At 46.2% G+C, this 20486-nt stretch overlaps 3 protein-coding genes across 13 annotated transcripts in view; 1 reads left to right on the top strand and 2 right to left on the bottom strand.

The window, feature by feature from the left end:
• Positions 1 to 730: 730 nt before the first annotated feature.
• On the top strand, positions 731 to 7978 carry LOC115588038 (GDP-Man:Man(3)GlcNAc(2)-PP-Dol alpha-1,2-mannosyltransferase-like). Of its 2 annotated transcripts, none has more exons than XM_030428283.1 (7): positions 731 to 831; positions 981 to 1202; positions 2267 to 2469; positions 2806 to 2974; positions 3244 to 3887; positions 4195 to 4839; positions 7931 to 7978. In XM_030428283.1, exons 1-6 carry the CDS (start codon positions 773 to 775, stop codon positions 4473 to 4475), a joined length of 1578 nt encoding a protein of 525 aa, XP_030284143.1. In that variant the 5' UTR covers positions 731 to 772; the 3' UTR covers positions 4476 to 4839; positions 7931 to 7978. The 2 variants fall into 2 exon arrangements, with proteins under 2 accessions (XP_030284143.1, XP_030284142.1); XM_030428282.1 differs by lacking the exon at positions 7931 to 7978 and adding an exon at positions 5030 to 5645.
• The window catches only part of nek5 (NIMA related kinase 5), a 19511-nt gene continuing 4635 nt past the window's right edge, over positions 5611 to 20486 (bottom strand). For 2 of the 3 annotated variants that reach the window (XM_030428279.1, XM_030428281.1), the window contains 17 exons: positions 19780 to 19834; positions 19357 to 19470; positions 13463 to 13549; positions 13266 to 13335; positions 12231 to 12334; positions 10996 to 11054; positions 10706 to 10912; positions 9895 to 9973; positions 9390 to 9488; positions 9209 to 9289; positions 8560 to 8643; positions 8320 to 8388; positions 8057 to 8161; positions 7697 to 7871; positions 7175 to 7297; positions 6924 to 7095; positions 5611 to 6384 (listed from right to left, as the gene is read on the bottom strand). In XM_030428279.1, the coding sequence (XP_030284139.1) occupies positions 6102 to 6384; positions 6924 to 7095; positions 7175 to 7297; positions 7697 to 7871; positions 8057 to 8161; positions 8320 to 8388; positions 8560 to 8643; positions 9209 to 9289; positions 9390 to 9488; positions 9895 to 9973; positions 10706 to 10912; positions 10996 to 11054; positions 12231 to 12334; positions 13266 to 13335; positions 13463 to 13549; positions 19357 to 19470; positions 19780 to 19834 (1966 nt within the window). In that variant the 3' untranslated portion in view covers positions 5611 to 6101. Of the gene's footprint in view, positions 6385 to 6923; positions 7096 to 7174; positions 7298 to 7696; positions 7874 to 8056; positions 8162 to 8319; positions 8389 to 8559; positions 8644 to 9208; positions 9290 to 9389; positions 9489 to 9894; positions 9974 to 10705; positions 10913 to 10995; positions 11055 to 12230; positions 12335 to 13265; positions 13336 to 13462; positions 13550 to 19356; positions 19471 to 19779; positions 19835 to 20486 lie in introns of all 3 variants that reach the window. The other variant, XM_030428280.1, reaches the window with a different exon arrangement.
• On the bottom strand, positions 11063 to 12220 carry LOC115588040 (uncharacterized). Of its 8 annotated transcripts, none has more exons than XM_030428289.1 (2): positions 11324 to 12220; positions 11063 to 11281 (listed from the first exon to the last, which is right to left on the bottom strand). In XM_030428289.1, exons 1-2 carry the CDS (start codon positions 11909 to 11911, stop codon positions 11171 to 11173), a joined length of 699 nt encoding a protein of 232 aa, XP_030284149.1. In that variant the 5' UTR covers positions 11912 to 12220; the 3' UTR covers positions 11063 to 11170. The 8 variants fall into 8 exon arrangements, with proteins under 8 accessions (XP_030284149.1, XP_030284152.1, XP_030284150.1 ...); XM_030428292.1 differs by having other exon boundaries at positions 11063 to 11266; XM_030428290.1 differs by having other exon boundaries at positions 11063 to 11308; positions 11354 to 12220.

Genomic DNA, 20486 nt, shown 5'->3' with positions numbered 1-20486 from the left:
TTCTGTGTGAATGTTTGAATGTGCTGGAAAGTTACAGATATGAGCTGGCTGACATCATGAGTTTGTTCCTCTGCCTGCTAACCACAGACACCTCCACACACTCAGACCACAACCACAGTGACGAGGACACAAACTGACTTTGGGTTTTACACTGAGTTAATACTGAGCAGCTGAGCGTCAGCGCCTCCACCTGGCGAACAGGAGCAACATCTGTCACATCTCCACCCACTGCCCTGTCAGGTGACGGAGGCTAACTCTAACCCTAACCCTCTCACCAGTGGTTTCCATGACAGCGACACTTATTTGGAAGCAATTAGGAGTTTAAACAAACACTGAATAGAATCACTTTAATATAATTATATAATTCATGATTGACAGGGTTTAATTTATATCATATATATATATATATATATATACACATATGATAATGTATATATAAATAAATGAGGGGAGGTGAGCAGCAGACTGAACACTGAGTGTTGGCTGGGGTTTGTATTTTTCATTGTTGTTATTATTTATATTTATCATGAACATTTAGGGGACAAACTTTAAAATACGCTTTTTATTTATAAACTATACAAAATAAAGAGGCTAAAACATTAAACATCTATATTTACTGAACTGTTAACAGAAATACGTTTAAATTAATGAATAATTAAATAAATGTCACGTGCCGATGACGTGTTGGTAAACAAACTCTGAGCCAATCACAGAGAGGCGCCGAGGTCAGCTGACAGCAGCTTCCGGCAGAGTGACGTCAGGTGTTGTGAAAATGGCCGGACACGAACATCATCATCATCACTTCTCTCTGTGCTTGTGTGATTTAATGAGGTAATCTCTTCTTTTTAACGATTCTACGTTAAATTAACGGACTGTCGATCGGAAACGACGTCACAGTGCTAACCGGACAGCTAGCTGTAGCCTGATAGCAGCGACCTGTCGTCGGTCCCGGTTCACGGTCTGTGTGTGCCCCTCCTCAGGTTGCTGTGGTCTCTGGTGGTGCCCTGTGCCTACCTCAGCCTGCTGCTGACCCTCCTCCTGCTGCTGCTCCTGATGGGGGTCCGCATGTGGCTGCAGGGCCGCCGCCGGGCCCGCCGGGCTCAGGACGGAGGCCCCGCCGTGGCTTTCTTCCACCCGTACTGTAACGCTGGAGGAGGCGGGGAGAGGGTCCTGTGGTGCTCCCTGAGGGCCCTCATGAACCGGTACCAGCCTCACCTGACTCACACCACCTGGTGTCTCTGTTGTCTGCTCGAGACTCACACTGCACACATACTGTTTCCATGTAGTGAGTCCGTGTCCGTGCAGCTGTCTGTCCACACAACAGGACCAACAACACAGCTGAGTGCGTCAGACTGTCTGCTCACTGCATCTTCTGACTCACATCGAACTTCAGTGTTTCACATCCTCCACGTTTACTCGCACACACTCTAATTCTTTGTCCTTGTTGTTGTAAGTGTTCCCACCAGCAGCTGTGGTTCTGCTGTGGTTCTGCTGTGGATCCGCTGTGGTTCTGCTGTGGATCCGCTGTGGTTCTGCTGTGGATCCGCTGTGGTTCTGCTGTGGATCCGCTGTGGATCCGCTGTGGTTCTGCTGTGGTTCTGCTGTGGATCCGCTGTGGTTCTGCTGTGGATCCGCTGTGGTTCTGCTGTGGTTCTGCTGTGGATCCGCTGTGGATCTGCTGTGGTTCCGCTGTGGTTCTGCTGTGGTTCTGCTGTGGTTCTGCTGTGGATCCGCTGTGGTTCTGCTGTGGATCCGCTGTGGTTCTGCTGTGGTTCTGCTGTGGTTCTGCTGTGGTTCTGCTGTGGATCCGCTGTGGTTCTGCTGTGGTTCTGCTGTGGATCCGCTGTGGATCTGCTGTGGTTCCGCTGTGGTTCTGCTGTGGTTCTGCTGTGGTTCTGCTGTGGATCCGCTGTGGTTCTGCTGTGGATCCGCTGTGGTTCTGCTGTGGTTCTGCTGTGGTTCTGCTGTGGTTCTGCTGTGGTTCTGCTGTGGTTCTGCTGTGGTTCTGCTGTGGTTCTGCTGTGGTTCTGCTGTGGTTCTGCTGTGGTTCTGCTGTGGTTCTGCTGTGGTTCTGCTGTGGATCAGCCGTACTGAGTCTAACTATCAGCAGGATGTTAACATCACTGCAGGGACTAACTCTAACCCACCTCTAAGTGTTGATGTGGAAATATAAGATAATAAGATGGTTTCAGTGACAGTGTTCATAAAGTGACTGCAGTGAAATGTAACTGAGTAGAACGTGGACTGAGTGGTCGTTTCCCTTCAGATACCCCGGCGTCTCCTTCGTGGTGTACACTGGAGATCAGGGAGTGACGGGGGAGCAGATTCTGGAAGGAGCCCGGCAGCGTTTCAACATCACGCTGCCTCGACCAATCAGCTTCATCTTCCTGCGTCACCGCGTGCTGGTGGAGGCGACTTCGTACCCTCACTTCACCCTGCTGGGCCAGAGCGCCGGGTCCATGTTCCTGGGTGAGAGCAGAACTGTAGAGTTCAGAGAGACTGCAGCAGATCATTCATGTGTTGATGTCCGTCTGCTGTCACTCATCTTCAACTTCTGTCTCAGTCTGAATTCAAAGCACAAGTTAATATTAATAATATTAACATTACAAACACAGAGAATATTAAAGTATTCAGAAATAAATATCACGTCTATGATCCTCTGATGTCTCTGACTGTGTGTGCAGAATTTAGAGAATGTTGTTCAGCTGTTTGCTGATTGATCATCAGTTCTTCTGTGTTTTATAAGTTTAGTAACAGTTATATATAATGTGTGTGTGTGTGTGTGTGTGTGTGTGTGTGTGTCAGGCTGGGAGGCTCTGACAGCCTTCGTTCCTGACCTGTACGTGGACTCGATGGGTTACGCCTTCACCCTGCCGATCTTCCGTTACCTGGGCGGCTGTAAGGTGGCGAGCTACGTCCACTATCCCACCGTCAGCACCGACATGCTGTCAGTGGTCAGAGAGAGGAACCCAAGGTAACACACACACACACACACACACACACACACTCTTTAATTTGATCACTGAACCCAAAACAGTAAAAGTGTTTTTGCTTTATAGCAGCAGATAAACTACTTCTATACTATTTATTCTATAATATACTACATACTGAGAACGCTCTGAACACGATGCTGATGCTCTCAAAGTGTCTGATACCTTATAGAAACACCCTGACGTCTAAAATGAAGCCGGTACTCTAAGAAAACCCCACTAACCTTCTGTGTTCCTCCTCTTGTGATTCCAGATTCAACAACGCTGACTTCATCTCCAGGAACCCGCTGCTGAGCGCGGTGAAGGTGGTGTACTACTGCTGCTTCGCCCTGCTGTACGGCCTCGCCGGCTCCTGCAGTGATGTCATCATGGTGAACTCCACCTGGACACTGGGACACATCCTGGCTCTGTGGCGCTCCCCGAGCCGCACCAGCGTCGTCTATCCGCCCTGCGACGTCAGAGCCTTCCTGGACGTCCCACTGGAGGAGGAGGATGAAGATGACATGGAGGAAGGCTGGGAGGAGCTGGGACAGGAGCTGGGGAGCGGAGAGGAGAAGGACGGACGAGGAGGAGACAGGAAGTGTCACTCCATCGTGTCGGTGGGTCAGTTCAGACCGGAGAAGGACCACCGGCTGCAGATCAGGGCCTTCCACAAACTGCTGGACAGGAAGGAGGGGGGGCTGGGGGGGCGGGAGTCTCTGCGGCTGGTGCTGATTGGTGGATGTAGGAACCAGGAGGATGAAGAGCGGGTGCTGCTGCTGCGGGGGCTCTGTGACGAGCTGGGCGTGTCCGACCGCGTCAGCTTCAAACTTAACGTGCCCTTCGAGGAGCTGAAGAGAGAGCTGGTGGACGCCACCGTCGGCCTGCACACCATGTGGAACGAACACTTCGGGATAGGTGAGCACGCACACACACGGACGCTACTCAGTCTTAAAGATCAGAACTCTGCATTTAACCAGCTCGACCTTTGTTCTTCATGGTGTTGAGTTGAGTTCTCACATCATCTCAAATGTTTCCAACAATGTTCAAACAGAGAAATCCTCCAGCTTCCTGGAGGTGACGCTTCACCTGGTCGTCTGTCTGTAACTTCAGGACAGAGTCAGAGAGAGGAAACATTACCTCGTCTGAGTCCCATGATGCCACACTGCTTCATGACATCATCAAACTACATGATGACCCGTCTGTCTCTCTCCTCTGTCTCCAGGTGTGGTGGAGTGTATGGCTGCAGGCACCATCGTTCTGGCTCATAAATCCGGCGGTCCGAAGCTGGACATCGTGGTCCCGTATGAAGGGGGACAGACGGGCTTCCTGGCCGACAGTGAGGACAGCTATGCCGCTGCCATGGAAACCATCCTGAGCCTGTCTCCATCAGCCAGGCTTGAGATCAGACGAAACGCCCGGCGCTCTGTTGAGAGATTCTCCGACCAAGAGTTTGAGTTCTGTTTCCTCGCAGCAACCGAGTCCCTGATGACCCGACTGGAGTGATGAAGAGGAGCCTGGCCTGGAGTCCACCAGGAACCAGGACCTCATCTGTCCTGGGTGTTATTAGTCTTACACATGTATGGAGTGAAGCAGTGAGGGTCAGATCTAAACTTCAGCACCGTCAGTGACGTGTGACACGATTCAACATACACCATTTAAATAACAGAAGAAGAAGCTCCTGCTGGACTCAGAGCTTCTCATCCACGACATGAAGAAAAACACATCAGGATGAGATTCACCAAATCCAGGGACTTTGCAAGTGTCAGACTCAGCTGAGTCCAACACACTCAGCTGAGTGTGTTGGACTCAGCTGAGTGTGTCGGACTCAGCTGAGTGTGTCGGACTCAGCTGAGTGTGTCGGACTCAGGTGAGTGTGTCAGACTCAGCTGAGTGTGTCAGACTCAGGTGAGTGTGTCAGACTCAGCTGAGTGTGTCGGACTCAGCTGAGTGTGTCGGACTCAGCTGAGTGTGTCGGACTCAGCTGAGTGTGTCAGACTCAGCTGAGTCCAACACACTCAGCTGAGTGTGTCAGACTCAGCTGAGTGTGTTGGACTCAGGTGTTTGATTCTCACCTGATGACAGGAGAGCTGGAAGGAAGAGGACTTGTCACGGACACACAGAAAGATAAAGTTTGTCCCGTCTCGTTTTGAAGGAGAGCTGCAGATCAGTTAACATGTTGGAGTGATTCAAACATGAAGTCACATCATGTTCCTCATGAAACTGGTGATGTGACGTTGGGTTAAAGTTTAGCAGAGATGAGCTTCAGAGAACTTTGATCAGTTAACTCACTGTCTCTTCTACGTGTCTTTAAACAACCTGTTTTTCTTCTCTTTTCATCATGCTGTGCTGACCGTTTCCCCTTGTTTTCAGTCTTTATGCTAAGCTAGGCTAATATGAACCAATATGAATCATCTGGTCTGACTCTGGAGACAGAATTTGTTCCTTTAAGGTGTTTAAATAAAGTTACATTCCAAACTGAGCTACAGTTTTATATCCAGTCGACGGTGATGCGATCATAGTTTAGTGATGTCAGCTGATTCCTGAACAGACAGAAAAGGCTGAAGGCCAAATGTCTCTAACTGAACTGTTGTTTCACTTCCTGTTTGTGATGAGGTCCAGGCATGGAGATATGATCATGTGCAAAATATTAAAGAATCTTTATTTTAAAAGACATTATTAATATTTAGGTCTGTTAATGTAGAGAAACTCAACAATACTGCAATAAATACAATCATCAAACATGTCGAGTGAGTTCCTCTGACAGGAAACAAACTCTGACATCAGAGGAAACAATCCGTCTTCTGACAGTGAAGGAAAGAATTATAATCAGAAATCAGAGCTGCACTAAAGATGATGTTTAAAGAAATAAAGGATAGTCTGTATTTTTCTTATTGTGATTAAATCTCATTAAAAGACTGGAAGAACAAGTATCCGCTGTCTGTGCTCTGCATGTTGGTGAAGGTTCTGCTCATTCGTGATGATCCACAGAGAACCTTTAATTTAAGAACTGTTGACAGCAGAAGTTTCTCTTGTTCATTTGCACAAAGGAAACTTTACCCGCTGCCATCCTGTCAGAGAACAACTGTCAGTGTAGCCCGACTGTCTCCAGCTTCAAGAGTTCAGAGACTGTTATTCTGCGGGATGTTTGTGAGAATCAGGATGTTTCTGTGTATTTACAATCGCGTTATCTTCACCTTCTTCTGAGGAAACAAGTCCAGTCGCTCCAGCAGTGACGTCCGAGTCCTGGACTTCAGTCTGGATCTGTTGACAGTTTGCAGCAGTTGCTGAACCTCCGTCCTCCTCTTCCTCCTCCTCCACCCTCTCCTCTGAGCTGCTGTCCTCCAGGACAAACAGGTTCTTCATGGAGTCTGCCACCGCTTCTCTCAGCTCGTCATCCGACTCCTCAAAGTTCCTGAGGACAGACAGGAAGTACACATCACCTGGTGTGGTGGAAGGACACTCAGCAAGTGTTGTCCAAAGAGTCTCAATAAACACTTTAAGTGAGTTGTGTATTTGGTCCACATCTTATGGAAAGTGATAGGAGGTCATGTACGACTGCTTTGGTGGTTTTATGAGAAGTCTTTAGGAAGAAGAAGCACAAAGACTGTTTCACACCAAGAACTGCTGGCTGAGTGCGTCTAGAACAAGACTTCTATGCAGGAGTTCATGTTGCTGTTTGTGCTTTTCAGGTATCAAAAATAATATTTCCAGTTTTCAGTCACAGTTCAGTTTGGTTGAGGTAATACAACTACCTGGTTAATTTGAGTAAAAGATCACAATTAAAATCATCAGTCAACGACTTCACACAGGATACGAACAGTGATGATCACAAAAGAAAAAACAAAAGAAGCTCATTGCTTTCAAAAAGGCTTCATTAGTAGAACAATATAACAAGCTAATTTATCCCAACACATGAGGAGCTTCAGAGAGCAGGAGGAAGTGTTCACTCACGTATCGTCATCGTCAGACCTCGGCTCCAGGCGCTTTTCATCCATCTCCACATCAGAGTCCTCCTCCTCCTCCTCCTCCTCCTCCTTCTCCTCCTCCTCCTCCTCCTCCTCCTTCTCCTCCTTCTCCTTCTCCTTCTCCTTCTCCTCCTCCTCCTCCTCCTCCAGCTGTAAATCTGAGAGTTTGGACAGGTCCGTGTGTCAGATGTTTCCAGAGGTTTGATTATTGACCTGAACAGGTTCATTCAACCCTACCTGTGGTCAGCCTGTGTTCACCTGCAGAGTCCACAGTTGAGGTGAGTTCAGCCTGATGGAGAGCATTGAGCAGAGTGTTGGGGGGGCCGTGGACCCACTGTCTGTGAGCTGCTGCCTCCTCACCTGAGGGGGCGGAGTCAGGAGACATACATACAGACAGCACAGGTACTCATCAGTCATCCTGAAGTGCTGTGACACAACATCTGGACAGAAGGTAAAATATGAGTTTTTGAGCTGAAATGAAAGTTTAACTGAAGATGTGACGAGATCCTCTAGAGAGCAGATGTCTCACTCTGTTGGATCTGTTGAAACTACAGAGACAGTGGAGCTTCTCTTACCTCATAAACAATCTCTGATGAGTTCAGACACAGACTGACATCAGACAAGTTCCATGTGTCCTGTCACTGAGATGTAGAGCTGCAGGCAGGCGAACTGTTTCCACCTGTTTACAGTCTTTATGCTACGCTAAGCTAAGTAACTGAAGAATAAATGAATGACTTGTGAAACATTGTTGTACTTCACCTTGTTCAGCCTCCATTGCTGTGTTGTAGATGGAGCTGACGTCCATTTTGGCGAGTGCATCCATCAGAGTCTGAGGAGTCCTCTGGCTCCACCCCCTTCGCAACTCTGACCAATCCTTGAGCCTCAACTCCTCCCCCTCCTGGAAGCTCAGAGTCTGGTTCAGAGGGTCCACGTCCTGTTTGAGGAGTCAGGGACAGAATGAGAGGAGGAGGAAGATGAGTCTGACACATTCAGGTGTTTGATTCTCACCTGATAACAGGAGAGCTGGAAGAAAGACGATAGAAGAAGATGCAGAAGAAGAAGAAGAGAGACAGAGGAATCACTTACCTCCTCCTTCTCCTCCTCCTCCTCCTCTCTTACCTCCTCCTTCTCCTCCTCCTCCTCCTCTCTTCTCTCCTCTTTCTCCTCCTCTGTGTTGTCTTCCATCCTTCCATCATCTAACCGGATCTCAAACATGATTCCCTTCTGCAGGAATGACAGATATCTTGTCACAGAGACACTTCAGTGTTCAGGTGGACAGCGGGCTGAAAACTGAGCGGCTTGTTGATTCTTTGCTGTTTTTCATTAAAGATCTGATGGGTTTGTTTTATTGTCAGACAGGTGTACCTGTCCTCTGATCTCACCTGGTCTCTGTGTGTTCTCTGCAGCTCTCTCCTCTGATCTCTGATCTGCTTCAGAGCTGCCTCAACTTCCTGCAGCAAAGACAGGAGATGTTATTGATCTGATCAGCTTTTAATTTAACATCAGCACAGTGTCGACCTCTTGTGATTGATTATTGATCTTATTCATGAGAAAAACTATCCATACAGAGAGTCCTCACTGTTCTTTATGAACATGTGTTCTGACTTCCTGTCAGTGTTTACCTGCACAGGTGTGTCTCTGTGCTGCTCCTCAAGCTCTCTGCCTTTCTCCACCACAAAGGTTCCTTGTTTGTTTCGTGGCTCAGCCTGAAACAGCACAGAATAGAGATATATTAGCAGCATGATTAACAGTCTGATTGATCAGGTCGAGACTGTGACCGTTGTTATCAGTGTTGTCAGGAGGGTGATATGAGTCCACCTGTCTGATGATCCTGCTGCCGATAATATTTATCTTTAAACTTTACAGTTAAGACTGAAAATGACAACTGAAGCAAACAAGTACTCTGATTTCTCCACAGTGATAATCATCCAGCAGTTAGCTACCAGGAAGTGACCGTTGTTGGTGTGATGTCAGGGTGACTTGGTCTGTAATATAAACGGGATGTTTCTTGAAGATGTTTCACCTCCAGTCCTCTTCAAGAAGCTGAAACACGAGGAGCTGCCAACGACACAGCACTGAGAGTAACTGTGGCCTGGACGACTGAGAGCCTCCAGTAGTTTTTGTGTAAACTAATAAACAAAGCGGAGAATTTTCTTTTAGCACGTGACAGTTTTCCAACCCAGCGCTGCTGAACAGGAGACATAAACATTCAGCCGGTGTGATGAGACGTCTGTCTGCTGCAGTCTCAGGTGTAACACAGGTCATAGTCACCTGAGCTTCAGCTCTCAGCTTCATCTGTCTCATCTCCTCATGATACTGATGTCTGATCACATCCAGCTGACGGAGGTACTCCTGTTCACATGTAAACACACACACACACACACACACACACACACTTAAGCACGGTACTTGAGTAAATGTACTCAGTTACATTCCCCCTGGTGTCTCCTACCTGCTGTCCGTCCTGTCTCCTGTCCTGAAGTGTGTGTTGGTGTTCAGCAAGTCCCACTTCCTGTTTCCTGATGCGTTCAGCTGTACATGGACGCAGACCCTGATGGTCCAAGAGGAAGGGTCAGAGGTCAGAGGTTATAGGGTCAGTAGAGCTCGGCATGCTGGGAAAACACCATCAACACTCACACTGAAAGAAGGTGTCAGTGTAATCGACAGCGTCTACACAGTGACTTTATATTTGTCCCAATGAGCTGATGTTAAACTGCCGTCCTCCCTCCGTCTGCTCCGGAAAACATTTTGTATTGTTGCTCTGAGAGTCAGCTGAAGCTGGTCGTCCTGTTGTTTGTATCTGTTCATCTTTATATTCCAGAGTGATCCATTTATGCTTAAAACACATCTGTGATAAGTTTGATGAAGTGTGTAGAGTTACCGTGTTCCCCCAGGGTTCGATTCATCATGTCACAATAATATTAATATTAATAATATAATGAAAAGCTTCATCCTACCAGCTGTTTCTCTGCTCTCAGTTTGTACTTGTTGGCCTCGTGTCTCCTCTGCAGGTATTCATTACGAGCTGCAGCCACACTGACACACACACACACACATCACAGATGAATCATGTTCAAAACACCAGAGTAGTTTAAACAAGCTAAAACAATGTTTATTCACTTTCATCCTGGATGTTTGATCAGAGAATCACTCTTACATCTGCACGATCAATATGAAGCTACAGCCAGCAGACAGTTAGCTTGGAAAACTGTCGGTTTCACTTCAGTTGAGCTAGCTGTCTCCACTGTTTCCAGTCTTTATGCTAAGCTAAGATTACCATCTCCTGGCTCCAGATCCATTTTAACAGACAGATGTGTTACTGATCTTCTCATCAAACTAATCATCACATTTCTGAACTTCCTTTAAACCAACATGAACATGTGGAGCTGCTGTCAGCTGAACATGGTGGCTGATGGGTAACTAGACAGTGGTATGCTGGTGTGTGGAGAGCTGAAGTGTTCAATCAATAACTAATAAACTAATCATCAAATACTCTGATAATCAATTAATCATCAGATTCTCACACGTGAAAGTTTCATGACTTCTTTAACTCATTAAGGCACATTTGAGTCAATTACAATTATAGATTACTTGTTCAAATCATGTTTTATCAAAAGTTTCTCAGTAGTGATGATTTTCTGTGTTTCTGTCTTGTGATTATAAACAGTTGGTCAGACGTGAAGACGTTACTTTCAAACTTACTTATGTTTTGACTTCCAGACAATTTATAGACAAATCACTAAATCAATCGAGTGTGAGCTCACTCACAGCTGGTGTGGTTCCACAGCAGGCTCGTCACTTGGCTCCTGAGGAGCAGGAGGAGCAGGAGGAGCAGGAGGAGCCGGAGGAGCAGGAGGAGCCGGAGGAGCAGGAGGAGCAGGAGGAGGATGAAGGACGTCCTTGTTCCTCCGCTGAAAGGCGTCCAGCTGGGCGTAGTAGTGCTGGTAATGACTGACAGGCTGCTCACCATCAAACCTGCAGCAGTAACAGAGTCGTCACACCATCACTGATGATCACTGATCATTCACATTCACAGGTGAAGATCCAGTCTGACTCACCTGTGGTTCTGACCTGAGATGTCTCTGTCTGCAGCTCGTCCTGCTCTCTGATGGACAGGCTGACATCACACATACATAATATCAGTACAACTCAAATATAACAGGCCCACAGGTGCAGTAAGAGACCGCTGTAGGAACCCTGTATGTCATTTAACACACAGCAGAGTAAACCTACTTAGTTACTGTGCACCTGAACACTGTCCACCTGCACCTGAACACTGTCCACCTGAACACTGTGCACCTGAACACTGTCCACCTGAACACTGTGCACCTGAACACTGTGCACCTGCACCTGAACACTGTCCACCTGCACCTGAACACTGTCCACCTGAACACTGTCCACCTGAACACTGTGCACCTGAACACTGTGCACCTGAACACTGTGCACCTGCACCTGAACACTGTGCACCTGAACACTGTGCACCTGCACCTGAACACTGTGCACCTGAACACTGTGCACCTGAACACTGTGCACCTGAACACTGTGCACCTGAACACTGTCCACCTGCACCTGAACACTGTGCACCTGAACACTGTGCACCTGAACACTGTGCACCTGAACACTGTCCACCTGCACCTGAACACTGTGCACCTGCACCTGAACACTGTGCACCTGAACACTGTGCACCTGCACCTGAACACTGTGCACCTGAACACTGTGCACCTGCACCTGAACACTGTGCACCTGCACCTGAACACTGTGCACCTGAACACTGTGCACCTGCACCTGAACACTGTCCACCTGCACCTGAACACTGTGCACCTGAACACTGTCCACCTGAACACTGTCCATCTGAACACTGTCCACCTGAACACTGTGCACCTGAACACCGTCTATTTCTTTGACTAGTTTACAGCTCTGTGTAGTATTACTGGTGGAGCCAGCATGTGTCCACATGTTATAGCTCTTCTTCATGTTCTCTCAGCTGTAATAAATAAAGACTGTGTTGACTTTAAGTGTTCTGTTCTAGTTTCAGGCTGTAATAGTTTGGTGTGTTGCAGACCAGACGATGTCATCTTGTCTCTTCAGTCTCAATGTTAGTATCAGTTCCTGAGTGCAGCACACATACTCAGCACACATATTCAGCACACATACTCAGCACACATATTCAGCACACATACTCAGCACACATATTCAGCACACATACTCAGCACACATACTCAGCACACATATTCAGTACACTATGAACCGACTCTATCACTCTTCTTCCTCTATATATGATTGTTATTAATACTTTATACTGGGCCGGTGTGTGGACTCTGGGGACCCTCCAGTCTGGTTTAGCTGCCAGTCTCCTCACAGCAGCCTCTGGTCTCTCTGCTGGTCTGGACTTCTTCTCTGTGAACAGGATAGTCTCAGGTTAGAACTGTCATGACTCTAGAGTCATGTCTTTGTGTTATGTTCAGATTATGTTTTTTTGTCTTATATTCTCCTGTCTTTGTATTGTGTCTTTGTTTTGAGTTTCCATGCCCCACTGTGTCTCTTGTCCTTTAAGTTTCTCCTGTGTTCTCCCCTCTGTCTCCCTCTGTCTGTTGTATTGTTCCCTTCATGTTTTCTCATGTGCTCCTCCCCCTCGTCACCACACCTGGCCTCCTCCCTCCTCTCTCCTCACCTGTTCCTCGTCTTGTCATTAGTGTCTGTGTATTTAGTCTGTGTCTTCCCTGCACTCCTTGTCCGGTTATTGTATTTGTCAGCCCCTGTCTGTGCCCTTTGGTATGTGTTTTTGGATTTTTGCATTTTGATTTGAACTTTGCCTTTTTCGGTTGCACTTTGTCTTGCTGTTTTTCGTTGCTACTTTGCCTTTCATCCCGTTTTGTCTGTTTTGGGATTTTTTTGCATTCAGCTTTGATTTATTAAAGCTCGCCTTTTGTTCCCCTCTATGCTGCCTCTTGTCCTCTGATTATCTGCGTTTGGGTACACCTCCTATATCAATAGCTTTCCCCTTAAACCCGACCTGACAGGAGCAACAACATGTGACTCTCCTGCTCCGGCCCTACAGGTTCAGTTGGATGTTGAACGGAACATGAGACATGTGGGGTGATTCTCCCTCAGTCACTTTGTGTTCTGATGTTTCCAGAACACAAAGTGCGCCAACATGTCATGTGAACACAATCAGTCACATCAGGATTCAGCTCATCTCTGTGGAAGCCATTCGATTGAGGAGAGTCGAGTTTCTGAACAGACATGTTGACTGGAGACGACCAGCAGGAGGCGCCACAGTCCTCAACAAACACACCGCTGCTGCTTCCTGTCACATGTTCAGTGTTACCTGCTGCTCCTGGTTTAACTGGTGCTCTGCTTCTGTGAAGCATCTTATGGTTCACCTCCTGCTGCATGACCTACACACACACACACGGGTCTATGCTGTATTTTCCAGCAGGGTTCTGAACACTGTCTGAACATAGTAGTAACGCAGTATTGATCTGGGACACACTGACTGTTGAGAGAACCAATCAGAGGTCTCACCTGTGTGTCCAGGTGTTTCCTGATGTGTTTCTCCAGGACAGGACGTCTGAGGAGGGAGCTGACCGAGGGACGGTCTCGAGGGTTCACCTGGAAGACAGAGTGTGTTTTTGTGTGTAACAGGGTTCGTACACATTTTTCAAGGTCAAATTCAAGCACTTTTAAGGGTAATTTTCAAGATTTTCCAGCACCTTATTGCTGGGGTAAAATACTTATCTACAGGAATATATATTCTCATGATTTTATTCATCACTTTTTATCACAATCATGTACATTATATTATGCTGTAAACATCTAAAATTATGTTTTATAATAGCAAAAACTTCAGAAATTAATTATCCGGTCTGATCCCAATTTTGTGAAAGACAGAGTTATAATGTCAAGCACTTTCAAGCACTTAAACCAAAATCCAAGCACTTTTCAGACCTTGAAAACACAACATTGAAATTCAAGCACTTTCAAGGATTTCAAGCACCCGTACGAACCCTGGTGTAAATTACAATAAATAAACTGTGACCTAAAAAGTAACTAGTATCATAAGCTGTACACCTGTAGTAAAGCACAACATAAAGGTGAACTTAATATGTATGAAACTCAAGTCCTGACACTGGTTTCATTGTTACCTCTGAGTTGTGCAGAAAAAGTACTGACGCACTGAACAGCCTTGAGCAGAATTACTCACAGATATTGTTCTAATTATTTGCTGGAGCCATCTTGCTTATATATGAAATGTTTCTGTTTGAATACTGGTATTTATGTGTATTATTTGTATGTTTAGAATTATTTTATTATTGTATATATTCTCATGAAACAGTATTATGCCTTGGTTATTTGGAATGATTGCTCCCCCTATGATTTGCTTATGGTATCATCTGTGGCCCGATGATTGATGACTGATTGTCAGGTGTGTTAAAATGTCCACCGGGAAAGCAGGAATTGTTTTTCGCTTGGACATAGACGGGGTGATCATACAGTTTTTTAACCACCGAATAACACTGAATAACACTGAATACTATCGATTTAGTTTTCGTTTCGTTGCGTAGATTATTCATTGATTGATGGTTCTGGAATTGTGAATCCTGATTTATGGAATTTGTTGGGATCGCAATAAATTGCTTTATCTACGACTACTGGCTGATTGATTGAAGGTTCGTCTGAAAAGTTTTACCGCGATCTGGTGCTGGCTTACGGCATTGTATTGAAAGCCGATTATTTAACATTATTTAACAGACTGATAATATTTTGATGAATAACAGACTCATCCATAAGAGAGATTTTTAGGTCACAGTTTATTTATTGCAATCAGGCCCCTAGAATCTTTGTACAAACAAGCTTTGAAATTCTTTGACAAAAGGCCATTAAGGTATCATCACTGTACTACACAAACACAATCTACTCACCTTTGCGTGCGTGCGTGTGTGCGTGCGTGCGTGCGTGCATATGGGACATTTCATATGCATTACATTGCCACTTGTTACTTTTTCTTATTTAATGAGTGATGTTTGATGTTTTTTACATATGTTGTATTTGTATTTATGTTTCCTGCCAATGGGACAGCAGATGTAAATTAGCCCAGGCTAACTCCGGTGCAATGCATTAAACGGTCACATTTATGTTTTAATTGCACATTGTCCCTTACAAATAAAATTGAAAGAAAAATAAATGAATAACATGTACAGCATTGTGACCGACCTGCTGCACATCAAGAAACTATAAACATCAGATCATATCTACATTAAATGTCTCCGTGTGGTGGACAGACTTCCGTCTCTACATTCAGTGAAAGAAGGAACAACTCAGGGTTTAGTATATGTTGTACTGTGTGTGCCAGCATAGACCAGTGGGTGTTATCTCCAGTGTGTGTTGTCTCCAGCGTGTGTTATCTCCAGTGGGTGTTATCTCCAGTGTGTGTTAGCTCCAGTGTGTGTTATCTCCAGTGGGTGTTATCTCCAGTGTCTCTTAGCTCCAGTGTCTCTTAGCTCCAGTGGGTGTTATCTCCAGTGTCTGTTAGCTCCAGTGTTTGTTATCTCCAGTGTCTGTTAGCTCCAGTGTTTGTTAGCTCCAGTGTCTGTTAGCTCCAGTGTTTGTTATCTCCAGTGTCTGTTATCTCCAGTGTCTGTTAGCTCCAGTGTTAGCTCCAGTGTCTGTTAGCTCCAGTGTTTGTTATCTCCAGTGGGTGTTATCTCCAGTGTCTGTTAGCTCCAGTGGGTGTTATCTCCAGTGTCTGTTAGCTCCAGTGTTTGTTATCTCCAGTGTCTGTTAGCTCCAGTGTTTGTTAGCTCCAGTGTCTGTTAGCTCCAGTGTTTGTTATCTCCAGTGTCTGTTATCTCCAGTGTCTGTTAGCTCCAGTGTTTGTTAGCTCCAGTGTCTGTTAGCTCCAGTGTTTGTTATCTCCAGTGGGTGTTATCTCCAGTGTCTGTTAGCTCCAGTGGGTGTTATCTCCAGTGTCTCTTAGCTCCAGTGGGTGTTATCTCCAGTGTCTGTTAGCTCCAGTGTTTGTTATCTCCAGTGTCTGTTATCTCCAGTGTCTGTTAGCTCCAGTGTTTGTTAGCTCCAGTGTCTGTTAGCTCCAGTGTTTGTTATCTCCAGTGGGTGTTATCTCCAGTGTCTGTTAGCTCCAGTGGGTGTTATCTCCAGTGTCTGTTAGCTCCAGTGGGTGTTATCTCCAGTGTCTGTTAGCTCCAGTGTCTGCTAGCTCCAGTGGGTGTTTGCTCCAGTGTCTGTTATCTCCAGTGTCTGTTATCTCCAGTGTTTGTTAGCTCCAGTGTCTGTTAGCTCCAGTGTTTGTTATCTCCAGTGGGTGTTATCTCCAGTGTCTGTTAGCTCCAGTGTCTGTTATCTCCAGTGTCAGTTATCTCCAGTGGGTGTTATCTCCAGTGTCTGTTATCTCCAGTGTCTGTTAGTTCCAGTGTTTGTTAGCTCCAGTGTCTGTTATCTCCAGTGGGTGTTATCTCCAGTGTCTGTTAGCTCCAGTGTCTGTTAGCTCCAGTGTCTCTTATCTCCAGTGGGTGTTATCTCCAGTGTGTGTTATCTCCAGTGTCTGTTAGCTCCAGTGTGTGTTAGCTCCAGTGTCTGTTATCTCCAGTGTCTGTTATCTCCAGTGTCTGTTAGCTCCAGTATCTGTTAGCTCCAGTGTGTGTTAGCTCCAGTGTCTGTGAGTTCCAGTGTCTGTTATCTCTAGTGTCTGTTATCTCCAGTGTGTGTTATCGCCAGTGTCTGTTAGCTCCAGTGTCTGTTATCTCCAGTGTCTGTTATCTCCAGTGTGTGTTATCTCCAGTGTCTTTTATCTCCAGTGTCTGTTATCTCCAGTGTCTTTTATCTCCAGTGTCTGTTATCTCCAGTGTCTGTCAGTTCCAGTGTCTGTTATCTCCAGTGTGTGTTATCCCCAGTGTCTGTTATCTCCAGTGTCTGTTATCTCCAGTGTCTGTTAGCTCCAGTGTCTGTTATCTCCAGTGTCTGTTAGCTGCAGTGTCTGTTAGTTCCAGTGTCTGTTATCTCCAGTGTGTGTTATCTCCAGTGTCTGTTATCTCCAGTGTCTGTTAGCTCCAGTGTGTGTTAGCTCCAGTGTCTGTGAGTTCCAGTGTCTGTTATCTCCAGTGTCTGTTATCTCCAGTGTGAGTTATCGCCAGTGTCTGTTAGCTCCAGTGTCTGTTATCTCCAGTGTCTGTTATCTCCAGTGTGTGTTATCTCCAGTGTCTTTTATCTCCAGTGTCTGTTATCTCCAGTGTCTGTCAGTTCCAGTGTCTGTTATCTCCAGTGTGTGTTATCCCCAGTGTCTGTTATCTCCAGTGTCTGTTAGCTCCAGTGTCTGTTAGCTCCAGTGTCTGTTAGTTCCAGTGTCTGTTATCTCCAGTGTGTGTTGTCTCCAGTGTCTGTTAGCTCCAGTGTCTGTTAGCTCCAGTGTTTGTTAGTTCCAGTGTCTGTTATCTCCAGTGTGTGTTGTCTCCAGTGTCTGTTATCTCCAGTGTCTGTTAGCTCCAGTGTCTGTTAGCTCCAGTGTGTGTTAGCTCCAGTGTCTGTTAGTTCCAGTGTCTGTTATCTCCAGTGTCTGTTATCTCCAGTGTGTGTTATCTCCAGTGTCTGTTATCTCCAGTGTCTGTTAGCTCCAGTGGCTGTTAGCTCCAGTGTCTGTTATCTCCAGTGGGTGTTTGCTCCAGTGTCTGTTATCTCCAGTGTCTGTTATCTCCAGTGGGTGTTTGCTCCAGTGTCTGTTAGCTCCAGTGTCTGTTAGCTCCAGTGTGTGTTATCTCCAGTGGGTGTTTGCTCCAGTGTCTGTTAGCTCCAGTGTCTGTTATCTCCAGTGGGTGTTTGCTCCAGTGTCTGTTATCTCCAGTGTCTGTTATCTCCAGTGTGTGTTATCTCCAGTGTGTGTTAGCTCCAGTGGGTGTTTGCTCCAGTGTCTGTTATCTCCAGTGGGTGTTTGCTCCAGTGTCTGTTAGCTCCAGTGTCTGTTATCTCCAGTGTCTGTTATCTCCAGTTTCTGTTAGCTCCAGTGTCTGTTATCTCCAGTGTCTGTTAGCTGCAGTGTCTGTTAGTTCCAGTGTCTGTTATCTCCAGTGTGTGTTATCTCCAGTGTGTGTTATCTCCAGTGTCTGTTAGCTCCAGTGTCTGTTATCTCCAGTGTGTGTTATCTCCAGTGTCTGTTATCCCCAGTGTCTGTTATCTCCAGTGTCTGTTATCTCCAGTGTCTGTTAGCTCCAGTGTCTGTTAGCTCCAGTGTCTGTTAGCTGCAGTGTCTGTTAGTTCCAGTGTCTGTTATCTCCAGTGTCTGTTATCTCCAGTGTCTGTTAGCTCCAGTGTCTGTTAGCTCCAGTGTGTGTTAGCTCCAGTGTCTTGTTAGCTCCAGTGTCTGTTATCTCCAGTGTCTGTTTGCTCCAGTGGGTGTTATCTACAGTGTCTGTTATCTCCAGTGTCTGTTAGCTCCAGTGTCTGTTAGCTCCAGTGTGTGTTAGCTCCAGTGTCTGTGAGTTCCAGTGTCTGTTATCTCCAGTGTCTGTTATCTCCAGTGTGTGTTATCGCCAGTGTCTGTTAGCTCCAGTGTCTGTTATCTCCAGTGTGTGTTACCTCCAGTGTCTGTTATCTCCAGTGTCTGTCAGTTCCAGTGTCTGTTATCTCCAGTGTGTGTTATCCCCAGTGTCTGTTATCTCCAGTGTCTGTTATCTCCAGTGTCTGTTAGCTCCAGTGTCTGTTATCTCCAGTGTCTGTTAGCTCCAGTGTCTGTTAGTTCCAGTGTCTGTTATCTCCAGTGTGTGTTGTCTCCAGTGTCTGTTATCTCCAGTGTCTGTTAGCTCCAGTGTGTGTTAGCTCCAGTGTGTGTTAGCTCCAGTGTCTGTTAGTTCCAGTGTCTGTTATCTCCAATGTCTGTTATCTCCAGTGCCTGTTAGCTCCAGTGGGTGTTATCTCTGGTGTCTGTTATCTCCAGTGTCTGTTAGCTCCAGTGTCTGTTATCTCCAGTGTGTGTTATCTCCAGTGGGTGTTTGCTCCAGTGTCTGTTAGCTCCAGTGTCTGTTATCTCCAGTGTCTGTTATCTCCAGTGGGTGTTTGCTCCAGTGTCTGTTATTTCCAGTGTGTGTTATCTCCAGTGTCTGTTATCTCCAGTGGGTGTTTGCTCCAGTGTCTGTTAGCTCCAGTGTGTGTGTTATCTTCCTTCTCTGCAGCTCAGGCCGACATCCTGAACTCAGACAGTTTCCTTATGATTTAATCTTTCCTCTTTAAAAACACAGTTTGAACTTTCAACACAGAAACAGACACAGGACGTGCCGAGTCTGAGTCCAGCTGTTTAAATGTGAAATGACAAATACACTAACCTGCTGTTTATGGATTGATGGTACATTCACTTCATAATATTCACACAAAATCAATAAAAATACATTAAAATGAATAAAAATGTTTCTGACCTTGAAGAGTTGTGACAGCAGCAGACGAAGCTCGTAGGAGTAGCGGGTGGAGACTGGGTTGTAGCGCCCCCTGCAGATCTTACTGACCAGCTGCCGCAGACTGCTGCCCTCAAACTGCAGGTGAGGACAGGTGAGGACAGGTGAGGACAGGCAGACAGGTGATTAATCAACAAATATGTAGATCATCAGTTCATCATGTAGTTATTTCTCAACTAAAGGTGAAACTTTCCTCACGTTTGGATTCATGATCAGTATTTTGACCCCAGTATCAGGAAGTGTTTCACTGTTCTGACATTCAATCGCTCGCTCGTTCATTGCACCGAAACAATCTGGGTGTTAGCATTAGCTGGGTGTTAGCATTAGCTGAGCATTAGCATTAGCTGAGCGTTAACAGAGCTTGTATGTGTGTGTGGTGCAGCTCACTGGATGCCTCAAGGTGCAGAGTTCATACAGGACACAGCCCAGAGACCAGATATCCCTGCAGAGAGGACACACACACACACACACAGACACAAAGACACACACACAGACAGACACACACAGACATTGTCGTTAGTACATGTATTGTTGGTGTCAGTGTGGATGTTGTGATCAGGATCAGGGAGTGCATCTGTGTAATGAGGAACATGTTGTGTCAGTCGACATGTTTCTTGTTGGAACAGGAAGCTGGGCGAGGTCGTCCCCCTCAGCTAAACTCACACAGCACAAACAAAGACATGATGTCAGACTGCAGAGCAGCTTCTCCCTGAGAAGGAAAAGGTTCACTTCTGCAGGAAAACAAAAGCTCTGGCCTCTGATTTCTGGCTGGAAATCAACTATTTATGTGTGTGTGTGTGCATGTGTGCGTGTGTGTGTGTGTGTGTGTGTGTGTAAGGGAAAGAGGAAGAGACTTTGACCTCAGAGAATGAAAACAAGAAAACAGAGCAGTGATCTGTTCAGTCACAGAGTCAGATACTGATAATGAGGTTGCTGTAGTGTGTGTGTGTGTGTGTGTGTGTGTGTGCGTGCGTGTGCGTGTGTGTGTGTGTGTGTGTGTGTGTGTGTGTGCGTGTGTGTGTGTGTGTGAGAGAGAGTGTGCCTGTTCACTCTACAGGCATCACAGCTCTTTTAACTGACAAACATCATGTGTG

This window comes from Sparus aurata, chromosome 9 (genome assembly GCF_900880675.1).
Source record: "Sparus aurata chromosome 9, fSpaAur1.1, whole genome shotgun sequence".
Lineage (NCBI taxonomy): Eukaryota > Metazoa > Chordata > Actinopteri > Spariformes > Sparidae > Sparus > Sparus aurata.
This window is presented reverse-complemented; position numbering and strand designations above follow the sequence as displayed.